The 15259-nt window shown below is 41.8% G+C and overlaps 1 protein-coding gene across 2 annotated transcripts in view; it reads right to left on the bottom strand.

The window, feature by feature from the left end:
• Positions 1-1166: 1166 nt before the first annotated feature.
• Positions 1167-15259, bottom strand: part of LOC117477337 (nuclear receptor ROR-alpha A-like) — a 99320-nt gene continuing 85227 nt past the window's right edge. Inside the window, exons 5-13 of one of the 2 annotated variants that reach the window (XM_034124018.1) lie at positions 13329-13470; positions 12303-12566; positions 11561-11719; positions 6948-7060; positions 6508-6640; positions 4455-4562; positions 4126-4236; positions 3373-3485; positions 1167-2652 (exon numbers count right to left, since the gene is read on the bottom strand). In XM_034124018.1, coding sequence (XP_033979909.1) covers positions 2473-2652; positions 3373-3485; positions 4126-4236; positions 4455-4562; positions 6508-6640; positions 6948-7060; positions 11561-11719; positions 12303-12566; positions 13329-13470 — 1323 coding nt within the window. In that variant the 3' untranslated portion in view covers positions 1167-2472. Of the gene's footprint in view, positions 2653-3372; positions 3486-4125; positions 4237-4454; positions 4563-6507; positions 6641-6947; positions 7061-11560; positions 11817-12302; positions 12567-13328; positions 13471-15259 lie in introns of both variants that reach the window. The other variant, XM_034124017.1, reaches the window with a different exon arrangement.

Here is a 15259-nt window from a genome sequence, read left to right as displayed (position 1 = left end):
AAACATGTAAATATGGATGATTAAAATGCTTAAAAATATAATTGAAGAATCTTACTTAAATATTATAATTCTCCTAATTTATGTTAATGTTGAAGTCTTAGCTGCAAGTTTAGCATTAATAAAACAGTCAGAAACGGTTAGATTTAATGGGGATTTCAAACACTTTTCTTACAGTAAATGTCATTAAACCTTAACTGCTGCAGACAAACTGACCGAAGAAATAATGATAACAAACTGCAGTTCCCTGTCAGGCCAGTAGGTAGTGCTACATGCTAACTGCTACATTAAAACGAGCTTCTCTGTGTGCGGATGCTGTCTGCTGGTCTGGTCAGATGTGACTCATAATCACATATTTCTGCTGCAAAGTTTTATATTATATCTGTAAGATGTAGCGTCAGTAGGGCTGCTGCTTCTGGAAGTCTATTTCATCATTTTTAGATAAAGTTTCTGAACACATTACTTCAAGGACTACACTACCCATAATCCTCAGCGGTCAGTGGTGTGGAGAAGACTCCAGCAGAGGACATAAAAGTCCAAATGAAATCTTATTTCCCGAATTCTTTCTCATACTTTAAGGTTCATATTTATAGATCTCTCCGCTGTGTTTGTGCTGGTATTCTCTCAACATGTGCATATTAACTTATTTACTGAAGTGTTTTGTTGTTGTTTAGAATCAGTTCATGTTTGCTGGTTCGACTCCCGGATGATAGGCCTATTTGTTACACGTCATCCGACATTCCCTGTAACAGAACATTATTTTCCCCTTTATTTCTTTGACAAAGTTCCTGAAAGATCACAACAACGATAAGAATCAGTTGACACCAAATGCTAACAACATGCTAATCAAATATCCAGTAAAACGGCCTGAGAAGAGACACAAAAGTGACGTTTGGTGTCTTGTTTACATATTCTCAATCTGCATTACCCTGAGTGATGCATTCACTGACATCAAGTGAAGAAAACAGACGATATGCAGCAGACATCATTACAAAAAATCCCCAAAATCTGAACAAAAAGTGGATATTTTACTCTGAGGTCGACGCTGTTTTGAGGAATGGCACAACTAACCTTGTTGATATAATAACGCCATGACTGTTTGTTGTAAATATTATAGATACATATTGATTTTGGTGCTTTGAAATACTTTCCCCATGGTCACCAAGACTTGAAATAACTATTTTCTGATCAAGAGACTTGAAGAGTACTTTTCTCTGTGGGATTTGAATACATTTCTGAGTGATAACATTTCGTTTTTTTCTTTTGTACTCATAACTATTTGTACATCCATGTGACATCCCTGTAGCCTACATATGCTGATAGCTTAGGTTGTTGTGAATACAAACATGTATATTAATTGATTGTGCAGCACAGGGTTGATGTTTTAAAAGCATGTTTACAAAAAAAGCCCAGGCGAGCCAAACGTGTGAAAAAGGGGCTTAGACCTCAGAGGGTTAATGACAGAAACATCCCAAATAAAGTTGGCCTTACAGACGGAAAAAAAACTAACTTCATATCAAGATTTCTTTGTCTTTTGCTCATCCTTCAGCTTTTTAGTTTCCACATGTTTCAGAATATTGTCTTTAGCTGTGATAAACACACATTACTTCCAGTTAAAGGTAACTAGATAGATAGATTATAGCCTTATACTTAATCTTTGATGCAGTGTCTCTATATTTACTTTACAACATTTTCTTAAACCCTATTCTTTAAGATCTAGAAGATAACTCAAAGTTTCCAAAGACAGCAAACCTGTATTTTTGAATTTTGAGAAACGTGTCTTAAAGATTTTTATAAATAATAGTGCAGCCTTAAGAACATAAGAGATTTAACAACAAGAAGCTCACCATTGCACACTTTGTTAACCAGAACCTTAGAGATTCAAGAGGAAGCTTTTATAAAAACCCTGAGGAGCTCCGAGTACAAACCGCTCCTTAACGAGATGTAAAAGTGTTTCCAATCCTTGTTTTTGGTGCGAGTGAGGCTCAGACGTGAGATTGAGAAAGAGGTGATGTGGTGACGAACAGTGTGAAAACTGAAGAAGTCTTTCAATGTTAGAGGAGATCCAGATCCTGCGTCTACGGAGCGTCGTTGTCTGAGCATCAGCGTCTTTTTTCAATCATTAACCCAAAAAGAGAAAGCACGATGATCCCAGCGACTTCTTTCCGAGGGCGCCATCGTTTTTAGAAAATATTTAAACTTTATGAAAAGGTACCGGTGACATCACTGCAGACATTTCCGTTCTTTTAGACGGAAACTATAAAAAAAAAAAGACAGAAAAATCGATTTATTTGAGCCAAACGTTCCCTCCTGGCTTCCTAGTTCCCTTCCTGGTTTCCTTCCTGGTATCCTTACTGGTTTCCTTCCTTGTCACCGTCCTGGTTTCCTTCCTGGTTTCCTTCCTTGATTCCTCCCCGGTTTCCTGGTTTCCTCCCTGGTTTCCTCCCTTGTTTCCTCCCTAGTGGCCTCGCTCTCTCAGAGGTCGCTGTGGTGCATGTTGAGCTCCATGTTGAGCTCCATGTCTCCTCCGAACAGTTCCCGGTACAGCGGAGGAAAGTGAGTCGTCACGATGTCGGGGTAAACGGCTCTGAAGGCCGACAAGTTCTCCGAGTGACGACTGCACAGCGAACGCAACGCTGACACCTTACATCTAAGCTGAGGAGAGGAGGCAAGGAGAGGAGAAGAGAGAAGGTGATGGAAGAAGAGAAGAGAGGAGTCAAGAGGTGGAAGGAAGAGAAAATGTGACAAGGAGATAACAGAGAAATTATGAGAGGAGGGGAAACAAAGTGAGGAAAGGAGAGAGGAAACAAGAGAAGAGACAAGGATACAAGAGAAGAAACAATAGAGGAGGCAAGGAAATGAAGGAAGAGAAGATGTGATGAGGTGAGAGGAAACAAGAAATAAGAGGAGACAAGGGGAGAGGAAACAAGAAATAAGAGGAGACAAGGGGAGAGGAAACAAGAAATAAGAGGAGACAAGGGGAGAGGAAACAAGAAATAAGAGGAGACAAGGGGAGAAGAAAAAAGCAAAAACAGTCGACAAGGAAAGAGGAGATGAGACAAGAGAAATAAGGAAATGAGAGTTAGTTGTTACAAACATTAATGAAGGTCCTCACAGGTAAAGGATGTCTTTAACGTGTGAATAGTTTGTCTTGTACTTTTGCTTATTGTTAGTATAAAGCTTTTAAGATTAAAGGGACATGTATGAGGTGTAGTTCAGTATCTCACCACATGAGGGCAGTGTGAGAAAACTCTTCTTCAGAGTTTAATATTCCACTTCCACTGAACAGTGTAATCATCACTTCTTCAAAAGACCGTGTGTGTGTGTGTGTGTGTGTGTGTGTGTGTGTGTGTGTGTGTGTGTGTGTGTGTGTACCTTGCTCAGGGCTCCTTCCTCTCTCTGGTTTTTCTGCAGCACGTGTTTCAGAGCGAGCTCCGTCTTCTGCTGCAGTTTCTCCACCTGAAGCTTATCCTGCAGCCATGAGCGGTCTGCACACACACACACACACACACACACACACACACACACACACACACACACACACACACACACACACACACACACACACACACACACACACACACACACACACACACACACACACACACACCCTGTGTTAGCCAGTCATCACATACAGAGCATGAACTCGTTTCTGAACAGTGTCCTTCACATGCTGATATCCAAGAGAGGGAGTTACACAGTCACAAGATGGAGGAATAGAAAGCAGTATTCAATGTTTACTTCAGATTAGCTCCACGTCAGAAATGATCATGCTTCTCATATGTCTATCTCCATAGAGGCTGAATCATCATGTTAATCACATAGCTACACTGTAAAAAAAAAAATTGTAAAAAAATGGAAATTTTCTGGCGACGTATCATATGCCTAAAACAGTGTGTGTGTGTGTGTGTGTGTGTGTGTGTGTGTGTGTGTGTGTGTGTGTGTGTGTGTGTGTGTGTGCGTGTGTGTGTGTGTGTGTGTGTGTGTGTGTGTGTGTGTGTGTGTGTGTGTGTGGTGTGTGTGTGTGTGTGTGTGTGTGTGTGTGTGTGTGTGGGTGGGTGTGTGTGTGTGAGTGTGTGTGTGTGTGTGTGTGTGTGTGAGTGTGTGTGTGTGTGTGTGTTTGCGTACCTGCAGAGAGCAGGATGTAGGCTGAAAAGAGAGCGAGTTCTTCCTCCGACAGACGCAGCGAACACATGCTCTCAGCGAAGTCAAACACTGAGGATATCAAGTCATCACAACCTGCACACACACACACACACACACACACACACACACACACACACACACACACACACACACACACACACACACACACACACACACACACGATGAAAAAAGAGAAGCACTCATTTTATGGAATATCCCATTTCACAGAGTTTATGTCGTCTTGATGTCATGATTGATTTTACATTTGTAGATTTCTAACAGACACAACATTAGGCATTATTTTGTGTCACCTAAAGCTTTGAAGACGTCCGGTCCGGCGAACTTCCCGTCGAAGAAGACACTGTTGTTCTGAGAGTCGAAGACGCGACACATCCGCACTAACACCACCTCCAGAGACCCTGCAGAGAGGCAAGGAGACGGGGGGATTAAAGGGAATCAGCCATGTTCCTGCACATTAGATGTATTAAAGGTTTCCTATCATACTTTTTTTAGGCATATATTATAGGTCTCAGATGTATACAAATGTATAAAAAACATGTCTATGAAGTGTTTTGCTCAAAATACCAAACAGATCATGCATTTTAGCCTCATACCCCTCTATTTCAGCCTGTTACTAAAGTGCTGATTCTGGGTCTAAAACTTTTTTTTAACCTGTTAAGCACCAAGCCTGTTTTTCATGTTTCAGGCTCGAAAATGACATGCCCAAAACAAATGACTACAACCTAACTTCTAAAAGGGTTATATGGATAATTTCTTTTATCAAAGCAAGGTTACATCTGTGAGTTGGATGTAGAAGTGTCAGAATCAATATAAATGTTTTTTATTTTAAAGAAAATTCAGATTTTACATAGTAAGAAACTGTAAATTATAGTGTCCGTCCAAATATTATTTTTTACAGATAGTGAAAACTACTCTTGGATGATGGGTTAGTACACTAAAAGCTTTTGGAATCCAAAGTACAACATATAATAAGTACCCTGTATCAAGATTGATGCAAAACAAGTGACATTTGACCTTTTTAGAGAGGTTTAGCCAAAACCACCCCACCTCTGAGGTGATTTGGGTGAAAATGTTTTTTTTTTCATATCTCTGGCCCCCCTTAGTCGATTTTGATGGTTGACACCTCTTTCTGACCGTTAGAGCCAATAGAATCGAAGGGGGAGGCCCACATACACACTCATTGTAAAGAGAAAAGGTGGGGGCTGCGCGCATGGAAATCTAGGTCAGAGTGGAGCTGCATTCTAGCTTTGGCATTTGGAAACAAAAAAGCAGTTTTATTGCTTATGGATTATCAGAAATCATTTCAAAGAGGACACAGACACATTGGATTAACCTATGGATTAACTGCAGCATCGTTTTTTTATCGTTTTAATGCCATTGAAGACCAGTTTTGACCAAGGTAAGCCATGTTAGCGTTTCTAGCTACTTAGCTCCACATGTTATGATGTACGCTTTCGTTTATAGCGTCGCAAATGTTTATCACTGAGTGTTGAGGAGGGCACCACTAGATTCTGTGTCTCCAGGACACCAAAAACGAGTGGTTGGCTGTGCATCTAGGATCAGTAATAAGGGAGTTAGAGTGAGTTTAAGTGCCGTTTTAGGTTAAATTTTTTCGCTCGTGGCTAATTCAGAGGCTCAGTGCTAGCATTGTGGTTTTTTTTTTGATTTTTTTTTAAAAAGATCAGTTAGCTGAGTTTCTTCCCGTTACATGGATATAAAACATTCATAGTTTTATTAAATATTACGATTCCTTAGACGTTGTTTCCTGCAAATTACGCGTTTATCCGCCCGGTACCGGGGGGGGCCGTGCGTAACAGGTTAAAAAGAGGAAGCGGAGCTAATGCCTGATCAGAATTCTACCAGCAGAAACTCAGCTAAATGCTGCCGTGATGAAACTCCATATCATGTTCCAAACCATTTCTGAAACAGTATGGAGCTCAAACTCTTTCTCTCTCTCAGGTTCACCACAAGGTGAGTTCCTTTTCATTTCCTGCTTCTTTACAGTACATGTTAGCTCTGAGTGTTAGCGATGCTAATGTAAACAAAGACCATATTACGTCCAAAACACATCTCATTGATTCTGACAGCAACGTTTCTGATAGGCCCGTGGGTGTAAAGCCCGCCCACATTTCAGATATTACGTCATATCGGACGCAAATCTGTATGAGCTCCGTTGTACGCCCGTTTTTAGAGATTTGGGTACGGAGGAAAAGAGAGAGGGTTTTATTTTCTGACACTTTGTGAGTCTCCTGACACACCGGGGACACATATTGATGTATAAAAGACATCAAAAAGTGCATTTTGCAGGATAGGAGACCTTGAACATCAGCGTCCTCTCCTCACCAGCTTTCAGCAGCACAATCTGGTCGTTCTGACACAGATCCATGAAGCCCTCGATGCGTTTGGCGAACTCCACAACGTACTGAATGGCCTCCGTTATCTTCACGGCACAAAGCTGCCACATCTCCTCCCGAGGCTGAAACACAAAGAGGGGTTCATCATATATAACAGGAAAGGAAGGGGACAGGAGACAAGGATGGAAGCAAATTAGAAGAGGAGATAAGGAAAGAGGAAACAAAATCAACCAAAATAAGAGACGGGAGAAGAAAAGAGAGGAGAGGAAACATGAGGAGAGGAGAGAAAACAAGAGAAGAGGGAACAAGAGGACAGGGAAGGAGAGGAGAGGAAACAAGAGGAGAGGAGAGGAGAGGAGAGGAGAGGAGATGAGAGGAGAGGAGAGGAGGAGTGGAAACAAGAGGAGAGGAAGGGAGAGTGTTGTGCACCTTGCTCTGGTATCTCTGCACCTCCTCCTGCAGGAAGGCCTCTCTGACCTCCTGCTCCCTCAGGAACTGACAGGTCTCCAGGTGAGACTGAGAGGTCACCTGAGCCAGGTCCTCTGGGACAACAACACACAACAAGTTCATGACGGAGAGAAAAGAGTTACAACAAGAAGCAATGGAGACACTTCCCCTCAAAACAGAACAAGGCTTCTACACTCAGCCTGTGTTAATACAAATGATAGCATCCGGTTAAACTGTTTTTAAATGTTGATGTCATTTGTGATAAAATGTCGTAAAAGGCTCAGCATGATTTTAAATATAATGTATTCCAGTTGACCGGCACCATGTTTTGAAATGGTGTTATGTCTGTCTTTTTAATTATATTTATAAAGGGTTAAAACGTATTAATATTAGAGTCCTGGAACATTGGGAGTAACACAAAGAGACAGAAGCACCGACAGCCTTTACTGTGGGGGAAACTTCTGTGTAGCAATGCATGGAGTCACCGACTCAGGAAGGAGACACGGTGAGAGTTGGAGCTTTGATGTCAAACACTGATGGGTTTATTCAGAGTATTCGGCTGGAGGATTCACATCACAAATCAAAGAGTCAGAGGTTCTGACCACACGGTAGAGTTGCCACGTCAATTCTGAAGAGCCTCTCTCTATGCTAGACCTTTTAACAGGTTCACAGAGAATCAACATCTCTGAAGGAGTAGACTAAAACAGCTGGGAACACTGAACCACTTGTGTCCGACGCTCATGGCCTCAAAGATTTCATATCTTAGAGTCCACAAACACCGATAAAGAAGTGCCTCAGTGTTCTCACAACAATTACCCCTCGTGCCAGACAAGTTGACCGGTCACAAACTGGTGACAACAACACATATGGCACCAAGGCCTTTCCTTAAAGGAGATAACAGACGTCAGAGTAGATCATAAAACGTCACAGAGCAAAGGTTAGATATCTAGAAGAATTATTCCTTAACATTTACTATTCTCAGAAAAGCATGATTAAAAAACAATGGTTTGATTCCCACTCTCAGCTCTGATAACACATTTCTGGCGGCTTCTGGTGCTCCGATAAACCAAAAGATAAGTGTAAGGCTAAAGGGAAAACAATGATGAGGAAATACGTTGAAAACAGAAGAAGAGATGCAGGAACAAAAAAGCACAAAGACTTTCAGACACAAAGAAGTAGGAGGTTTAAAATAGAGACTCATTAAAACCCCTGTGTAATTAGCAGCTGCTAATTGGAGCCGAGTGGGAATTATCCTCCCGTGAGAGCCACTGTGTTTTTTTATTTGGACAAAAGCATTCTTCATAATAACCCCCCATCCTTCACCCGAAGACGCTGCTCCTTGTTTTCATCTCATTATTTCATATTCATTCATCAGCGCAGAGAGGCTGAGTTACGTCACGTTTCTTCAGGGTTTGTTCTTCCTCTGCGCTGCGCTCACAGGCATTTAGTCGACACTGTTTCCTGCAGTAAAGATCCTGCTAGAGGACGGAATGTTTCTTCTGTGCCGCGATATAAAACATCACAAACAAAGGAGCGATGTGGGACAATACACCGGGAAATAATATCCAAATGTGGGAAGTTCAAGTTAAAGTGGACCTATCATGCTATATTTAAATGATATATTGTAGGGCCATACCTATATAAGGTATATTTATACGTTTCTGTTTTCAAAATACCAAACAGATCATGCATTTTAGCCATGCCTCATTTCGCTCTATTTGCTGTTCTCCAGCCCTGTTTTTGCACGGGGCTGATTCTGTGAGCTGCAGCTGACCACGCCCCCCTGCAGGAGAGGGGAGCGTGCTCTGATCAAGTCAGAAGAGGGGGAGAAAAATAGATCTCCATCCTCCGTGTTTTATTATAGCCTATTATTATATAGAGTCGTTATTCATTTGTTTTAAAGCTCAATAAATAACAAAGAAGACCTTTGACCGGCACTTTTCTAATTTTGTCCGGAAGATTTAAACTTTAACGGACATCTTGACCGGCGAAAGAAAACCTAACTGAAACTCTGCCGCACGGTCCCCTCGTTCCTTGGAAGAGGCGGAGAGGTGGGTGTTTGTCATCTGCTGGTGGACTAACCGGAGAGAATTACAGTGCTTGCCTCAACGGGGAGGGATTGCACTGAATTAAAGCAGCAGAGAGGGTTGTGTTTTCTGACACTTGGTGAGTTCCCTGGAACACCGGGGACACATATTCATGTATAAAAGACATACAAAAGTGCATTTTGCATGATAGGTCCCCTTTAAGTTACAATAAATAAAGCAAAGAAACGATAGTGATGGATCCCCCGACTTCACACATTTTGAAGCACTTCAACCTGTTAAGCCCTGAGCCTGTTTTTCAGGTCTCAGGCTCGAAAATGACATTCCCAGAACAAATGACCATATCTTCCCTTCTAAAAGGGTTAAATTAATAATCTTTTTCTCAAAGTAATGATAAACCTGTGAGTTGGATGTAGAAAAGTCAGAATCAATATAGATGTTTTTTATTTTGAAGAAAATGTAGATTGAACATAGTAAAAAACTGTAAATTATAGTGTCCGTCCAAAAATTCTTTTTTACTTATAGTGAAAACTACCCTTGGATGATGGGTTAGTAGACTAAAAGCTTTAGGAATCCAAAGTACAACATATAATAAGTACCCTGTATCAAGATTGATGCAAAACAAGTGACATTTGACCTTTTTAGAGAGATTTAGCAAAACAAACCCACTTCTGGGGTCATTTGGGTGGATTTTCCATATCTCTGGCCCCCCTTGATCGACTTTGATGGTTGACACCTCTTTCTGACCGTTAGAGCCAATAGAATCGAAGGGGAATGTCCCCACACACACACATGGTAAAAAAAAAGGTGAGGGCTTCGCGCATGCAGTTTTGCATCAGAGCGAACCTATCTCTCGCTCTGACATCTGGAAACGGAAAAGCAGGTTTAATGCTTATGGATTATCAGAAATCATTTCAAAGGGACACAGACACATTGGATTAACCTATGGATTAACTTCAGCAGCGTTTTTATCGTTTTAATGCCATTGAAGACCAAGTTTGACCTGACGACGACACTGTTAGCGTTTTTAGCTACCTAGCGCCACATGTTTTGATGTCTGTTTTTGTTTATAAAGTTGCGAGTTTGTTTCATAGAGTGATAATGTATGTACCCATCGATTCTGTGTCATCTCACGATCAGATCGATGTGTTGGATGTGCAGAAAAGATAAATAATAAGGTTTTGTGAGGGATTTCCGTTGCAGTAAGGTGTTAGCATTTTTCGCTCGTTGCTAATTCAGAGGCTCAGTGTTAGCATTGTCGGGGTTTTTTTGAAAAAAAAAAAAAAAATGATCAGTTAGATGAGTTTCTTCCCGTTACATGGATATAAAACATTCATAGTTTATTAAATGAACATGCCCTCAGACACTGTTTCCTGCAAGATGTTGCGGGAGGACCACGGTACCGGGGTCTCTCGGGCTTAACAGGTTAAGTTCATTTCTGCTCTTTTTTTTTTTTGTAGGACGTTGGTTTTGTGTTTTGTTATGTTCTCTAAATAAATGTAAATGTAGGCCTCCACCTTGGGCTGCTCTCAGAGTTGTGTCTCCTTATTCCTGCCTGTTGGCGTCAGCTGATAGAGGTGCTATAGTGCTTTATTTGATCTTGGTATGCAGCGTGTTGATTATTCTCTCGACGAATTGAAAGTACTTATTGCCTGAGATCTCATGATGTGGTTTTATTAAATGTGCCAAGTGCTAGGACTGTCTTAGGGAAGAAAGCTTTTAGTTGTGCAGCTCCACTAACTTGGAACAGTCTGCAAAAATGTTTAAAACTGAGCACTTTGGTTCCCCTGCATCACTTTAAAACTCGGCTGGGTGACATGCTGTTTGATACTCATGGTACCTGTCACTGTAAATAGAGTTTGTAAACTGTACCCTGTCATTTATGTTGTATGTCATCCTTATTGTTGTTCTGTTGTTTGTATGTTGTGTAACCAATGTGCTGCAGGTCACCCTTGAAAAAGAGATATTTTGATCTCAAGGGGCTTTCACCTGGTTAAATAAAGGCTACAAACAAACAAACATTCTCTCATAGCTAAACACTCTGTCACCTCGTGTCTGCAGCACATGTTTTTGTCCATTCTCCGACCGTAACTTCATAATAAACCTTCAGTGTTTGCCATCAAGCTCCAGCTCTCCCGTGTCTCTCTGTGTTTCCATTATAGTGATCGTAATGATTCGTTTTGAGTCTTTTTTTGTTGTTGTTAAGGTTTTTTTTCCAGGTTAGTTTGAAAACTATATATTTATGGATTTATGATTTGTTTTTCAAGTTGTTTTTAATTCTCAGTGTAATATAAGTCTGTTACATCTCACCTGTAAAAGCAACAGTATGGTTATTGACCAACTGTTAAATCATTTATTCCTTTCAGCTCTCTCAAAGCATTGTGTCAGATACTTCAACTGCTTCTGGGCCTTCAGACACAGGAGGGGTTCAAACCTCTACATTACCCAAAATGCATTACAAAAGCATCTTTGTGTCAGACCCTCGCTGCCAGCTAAAAGCCCACATTCTCTGTATAAATATGGAATGTATTTAAGGCAGAAGCTGCTCACCGAGTTCAGCCATGGACAGTGAGGAAGGGTCTCCATCGCTGAGGGAGCAGAGCGGGAAGAAGCCGTTGTTGGAGCTGAAGTCGCTCAGAGGCTCCGGTTTGATGCCGTTAATATCGAGGCCCGACTGATCAGGGGACGGCTGGATGTCCAGGTAGAAACCTTGAGTTTCTCCTCTTCCTCTTCCTCCTCCTCCTCTTCCTCTTCCTCTTCCTCCTCCTCCTCGTCCTCCTCCTCTTCCTCCTCCTCCTGAGTCTGCCTGTTGTGGAGGAGAAGCTCTTATAGGTCATGTGAACTGTTGGTAATTCACGTTAGAATTCAGAAATATCGCTGAACAATTACAGAGGCTGTGCCATTGACTTACATTGGAAAAGAGACGTCCGTAAATCCTAATACGAATGCTTGAATAGCCCTAATTTAAATAATTAGGATCTAAAAATGTGATTGGAGGCGGTGCTTAAAGGTGAGAGGCGGGGTTTAATGATGGGAGGCGGGTTAAAGGAAAAACTGCTTTATTGGCCAAAAGATCCCCGAAGTTACAGATATGTTTTTACTTAAGAGTCAGGACATTCAGGCTCCGCCTCCGATGCTGTATCCAGATCTACATTTTGCCATATTTCACATTGGGACACACTAAAAAATAACATGTTTCTTAACCAACAAGTTCAGAAATACCCGTTTTATGACCCAACGACATGGCCTTTTGACATTTCTCAATTAATGCATCAGGGTGTAGAGTAAAGACCACCAACCTTTGAAGACACTGACCCTCCTTCAGGGGAGTTTTGCACCATGTATCCCTCGTCCTGCAGCTCTGTGATGCTGGAGGTCGGGGGGCCGTAGAGGGGGGAGAGCGGCTCGGCCTCCCCCAGGATCGGGGTCTCGATGCTGGGGAGAGTCAGGAGGAGAGAGGGTCCCTCCTGGTTCTTCTGCTGCTGGAGGAGGTGTTTCTGAACCTCAGCGTACAGACTGTCCCGCTGCTTCTTCGACATGCGGCCGAACTTCACAGCTGGGATTGAGGAAGAGGGGGAGATAACTGAGTAAGGATGTAAGGGATGTTCTTTTCCCCATAATGACCAAGTCACTGCACATTATCCCGCTTATTACAAGGCCAGATATTAAACAAACTAACGACTCAACTTCCAATATTAATTTAAAAGATTTTATTGACTAAAACATGATCGTATTTCTTCCGCTAAGAAAAATAAAACTCTGTGCCACGGCGCACCAACGGCTGGAACTGCGACAACAACTTTACGGCAGCACTGTCCAAATCTATTTACAGTTTCTGATCGACTAAAAATCGATGCTAAATTACTTCCCAGTGCGTTTGAAAGTTGACGCCAAGGGACCCTGACATAACGTCAATAGAGGACGAGTTGGGAGTAAGAACGTGGTGGTTTCTTTAGGTGTGTGTGTGTGTGTGTGTGTGTGTGTGTGTGTGTGTGTGTGTGTGTGTGTGTGTGTGTGTGTGTGTGTGTGTGTGTGTGTGACCTAGCATTACTATCCTTGTGGGGACCTACATCTGTTTACACAGTCACATGTGGGGACTGGCTTCCCTTATGGGGACAGAATGGAGGTTCCCATAAGGGGTATCATTAATTTTAGGGTGAAGACTTGGTTAGGTTTAGGGTAAGGGTTAAGGTCAAGGTAATGTAAACATTGTGTGTGTGTGTGTGTGTGTGTGTGTGTGTGTGTGTGTGTGTGTGTGTGTGTGTGTGTGTGTGTGTGTGTGTGTGTGTGTGTGTGTGTGTGTGTGGTTGTGTCTCACCATCTCTGGACATGCCCACGGTCCGACACTTCTGCAGACGGCAGTGTTGGCAGCGGTTTCGGCTCGTTCGGTCGATCAGACAGTTTTTCTGTCGCGGACACGAGTAGCTGGCGTTACTTTTCTGACTGCGTCTGAAGAAACCCTGAGAGAGGAGGGGAACGTTAAATAAGTGCAAGACAAGCTGAAGAGATTTTTATTCTACGTCATAAAATACGTCAGTAAATACCCCACTGGTGAATTTAAAGACGGCGGTTGCTAACAAGTGTCTAAATGAGATGACTAAACGTCATTGGGCACAACATTAGACGCCTTTAGCTTAGCGGTGGTGACGTGAAGTCATGTGACCGTGCTGTAGTTCCTTTATAGCCCAACGTTAACATCCTTTAGCTTAGCGGTGGTGACGTGAAGTCATGTGACCGTGCTGTAGTTCCTTTATAGCCCAACATTAGCCACCTTTAGCTTAGCGGTGGTGACGTGAAGTCATGTGACCGTGCTGTAGTTCCTTTATAGCCCAACATTAGCCACCTTTAGCTTAGCGGTGGTGACGTGAAGTCCTGCTGAACCGCTTTCACAATGCACTCAGAAAGGTTAGCAGGAGATGTTAACACGTGGTTGGATAGCAGCAGTTAGCCACACAGCATGCTAACCTATGATTTATTTTATAATAAATATTCGGGGGGAGGGCGGTTCGTGCTGTAGTTCCTTTATAGCCCAACATTAGCCACCTTTAGCTTAGCGGTGGTGACGTGAAGTCATGTGACCGTGCTGTAGTTCCTTTATAGCCCAATATTAGCCGCCTTTAGCTTAGCGGTGGTGACGTGAAGTCATGTGACCATGCTGTAGTTCCTTTATAGCCCAATATTAGCTGTCATTAACGTTAGCTTTTTCTTAAAAAATCAGTCACCATGGCAAGAGTCTTTCTAAGACATTAAAACTATTATTTTTTGGACTCATGTTTCTGTGCTTCACTTTCCAGCGATCCCCTAACAAGCTCTCCTCCCATCATGCTCTCTGTTCTGTGTTTGCATGCTGATGATCTCGTTGGCAGTGAAATGAGCCTCCAGCTGTCCGACAGCAGCTGAACACACTTTGTGTTCGGGGGAAAAGTTTCTGAGCCAGATGAAAACTGAACGTCAATGTTTGCCTGATTCTGCTAATGAGACTCTGAGATAGAGAAGAAGGAGCTGAAGGAGAACAGGAATTGGGTTTTCTTTTGTAAATCCCAGAATATGAGATGTAACACCAGACAGAAGCATTGCTATTGTTAATATCTGTGCAATTCTACACATAAGTGAAGTATAAAAAGGATAGAGCACATTATATACAACACGACTTGCTTTACAGAGGACTTAAAGCACAATCAAACCAACAATAAAATGATTAAATAACTGTGGAGGCAAAGTTATACTGTAATGCTTTTTACAGTTAGCCAACTGGACTTTTGGTCCATTAAACGAATGTAAAAAACATAAAGCATTGTGAACATTTGAAAAACAATGTCATTAAACTGTATAATATCTCAAAACATTAACCTGTTAAGCCCTGAGCCTGTTTTTCAGGTCTCAGGCTCGAAAATGCCATTCCCAGAACAAATGACCATATCTTCCCTTCTAAAAGGGTTACATTCATAATCTTTTTTCTCAAAGCAATGATAAACCTGTGAGTTGGATGTAGAAAAGTCAGAATCAATATAGATGTTTTTATTTTAAAGAAAATTCAGATTTTACATAGTGAAAAACTGTAAATTATAGTGTCCGTCCAAAGATTATTTTGTACTTATACATCATACAATCATTTCAAAGGGACACAGACACATTAGATTAACCTATGGATTAACTTCAGCAGCGTTTTTATCGTTTTAATGCCATTGAAGACCACTTTGGAGAGACTACAGAGCCAAGGTAAAAATGTTAGCATTTTTAGCTACCTAG

This window comes from Trematomus bernacchii, unplaced genomic scaffold, assembly GCF_902827165.1.
Source record: "Trematomus bernacchii unplaced genomic scaffold, fTreBer1.1, whole genome shotgun sequence".
In the NCBI taxonomy this organism is placed as follows: Eukaryota; Metazoa; Chordata; class Actinopteri; order Perciformes; family Nototheniidae; genus Trematomus; species Trematomus bernacchii.
This window is presented reverse-complemented; position numbering and strand designations above follow the sequence as displayed.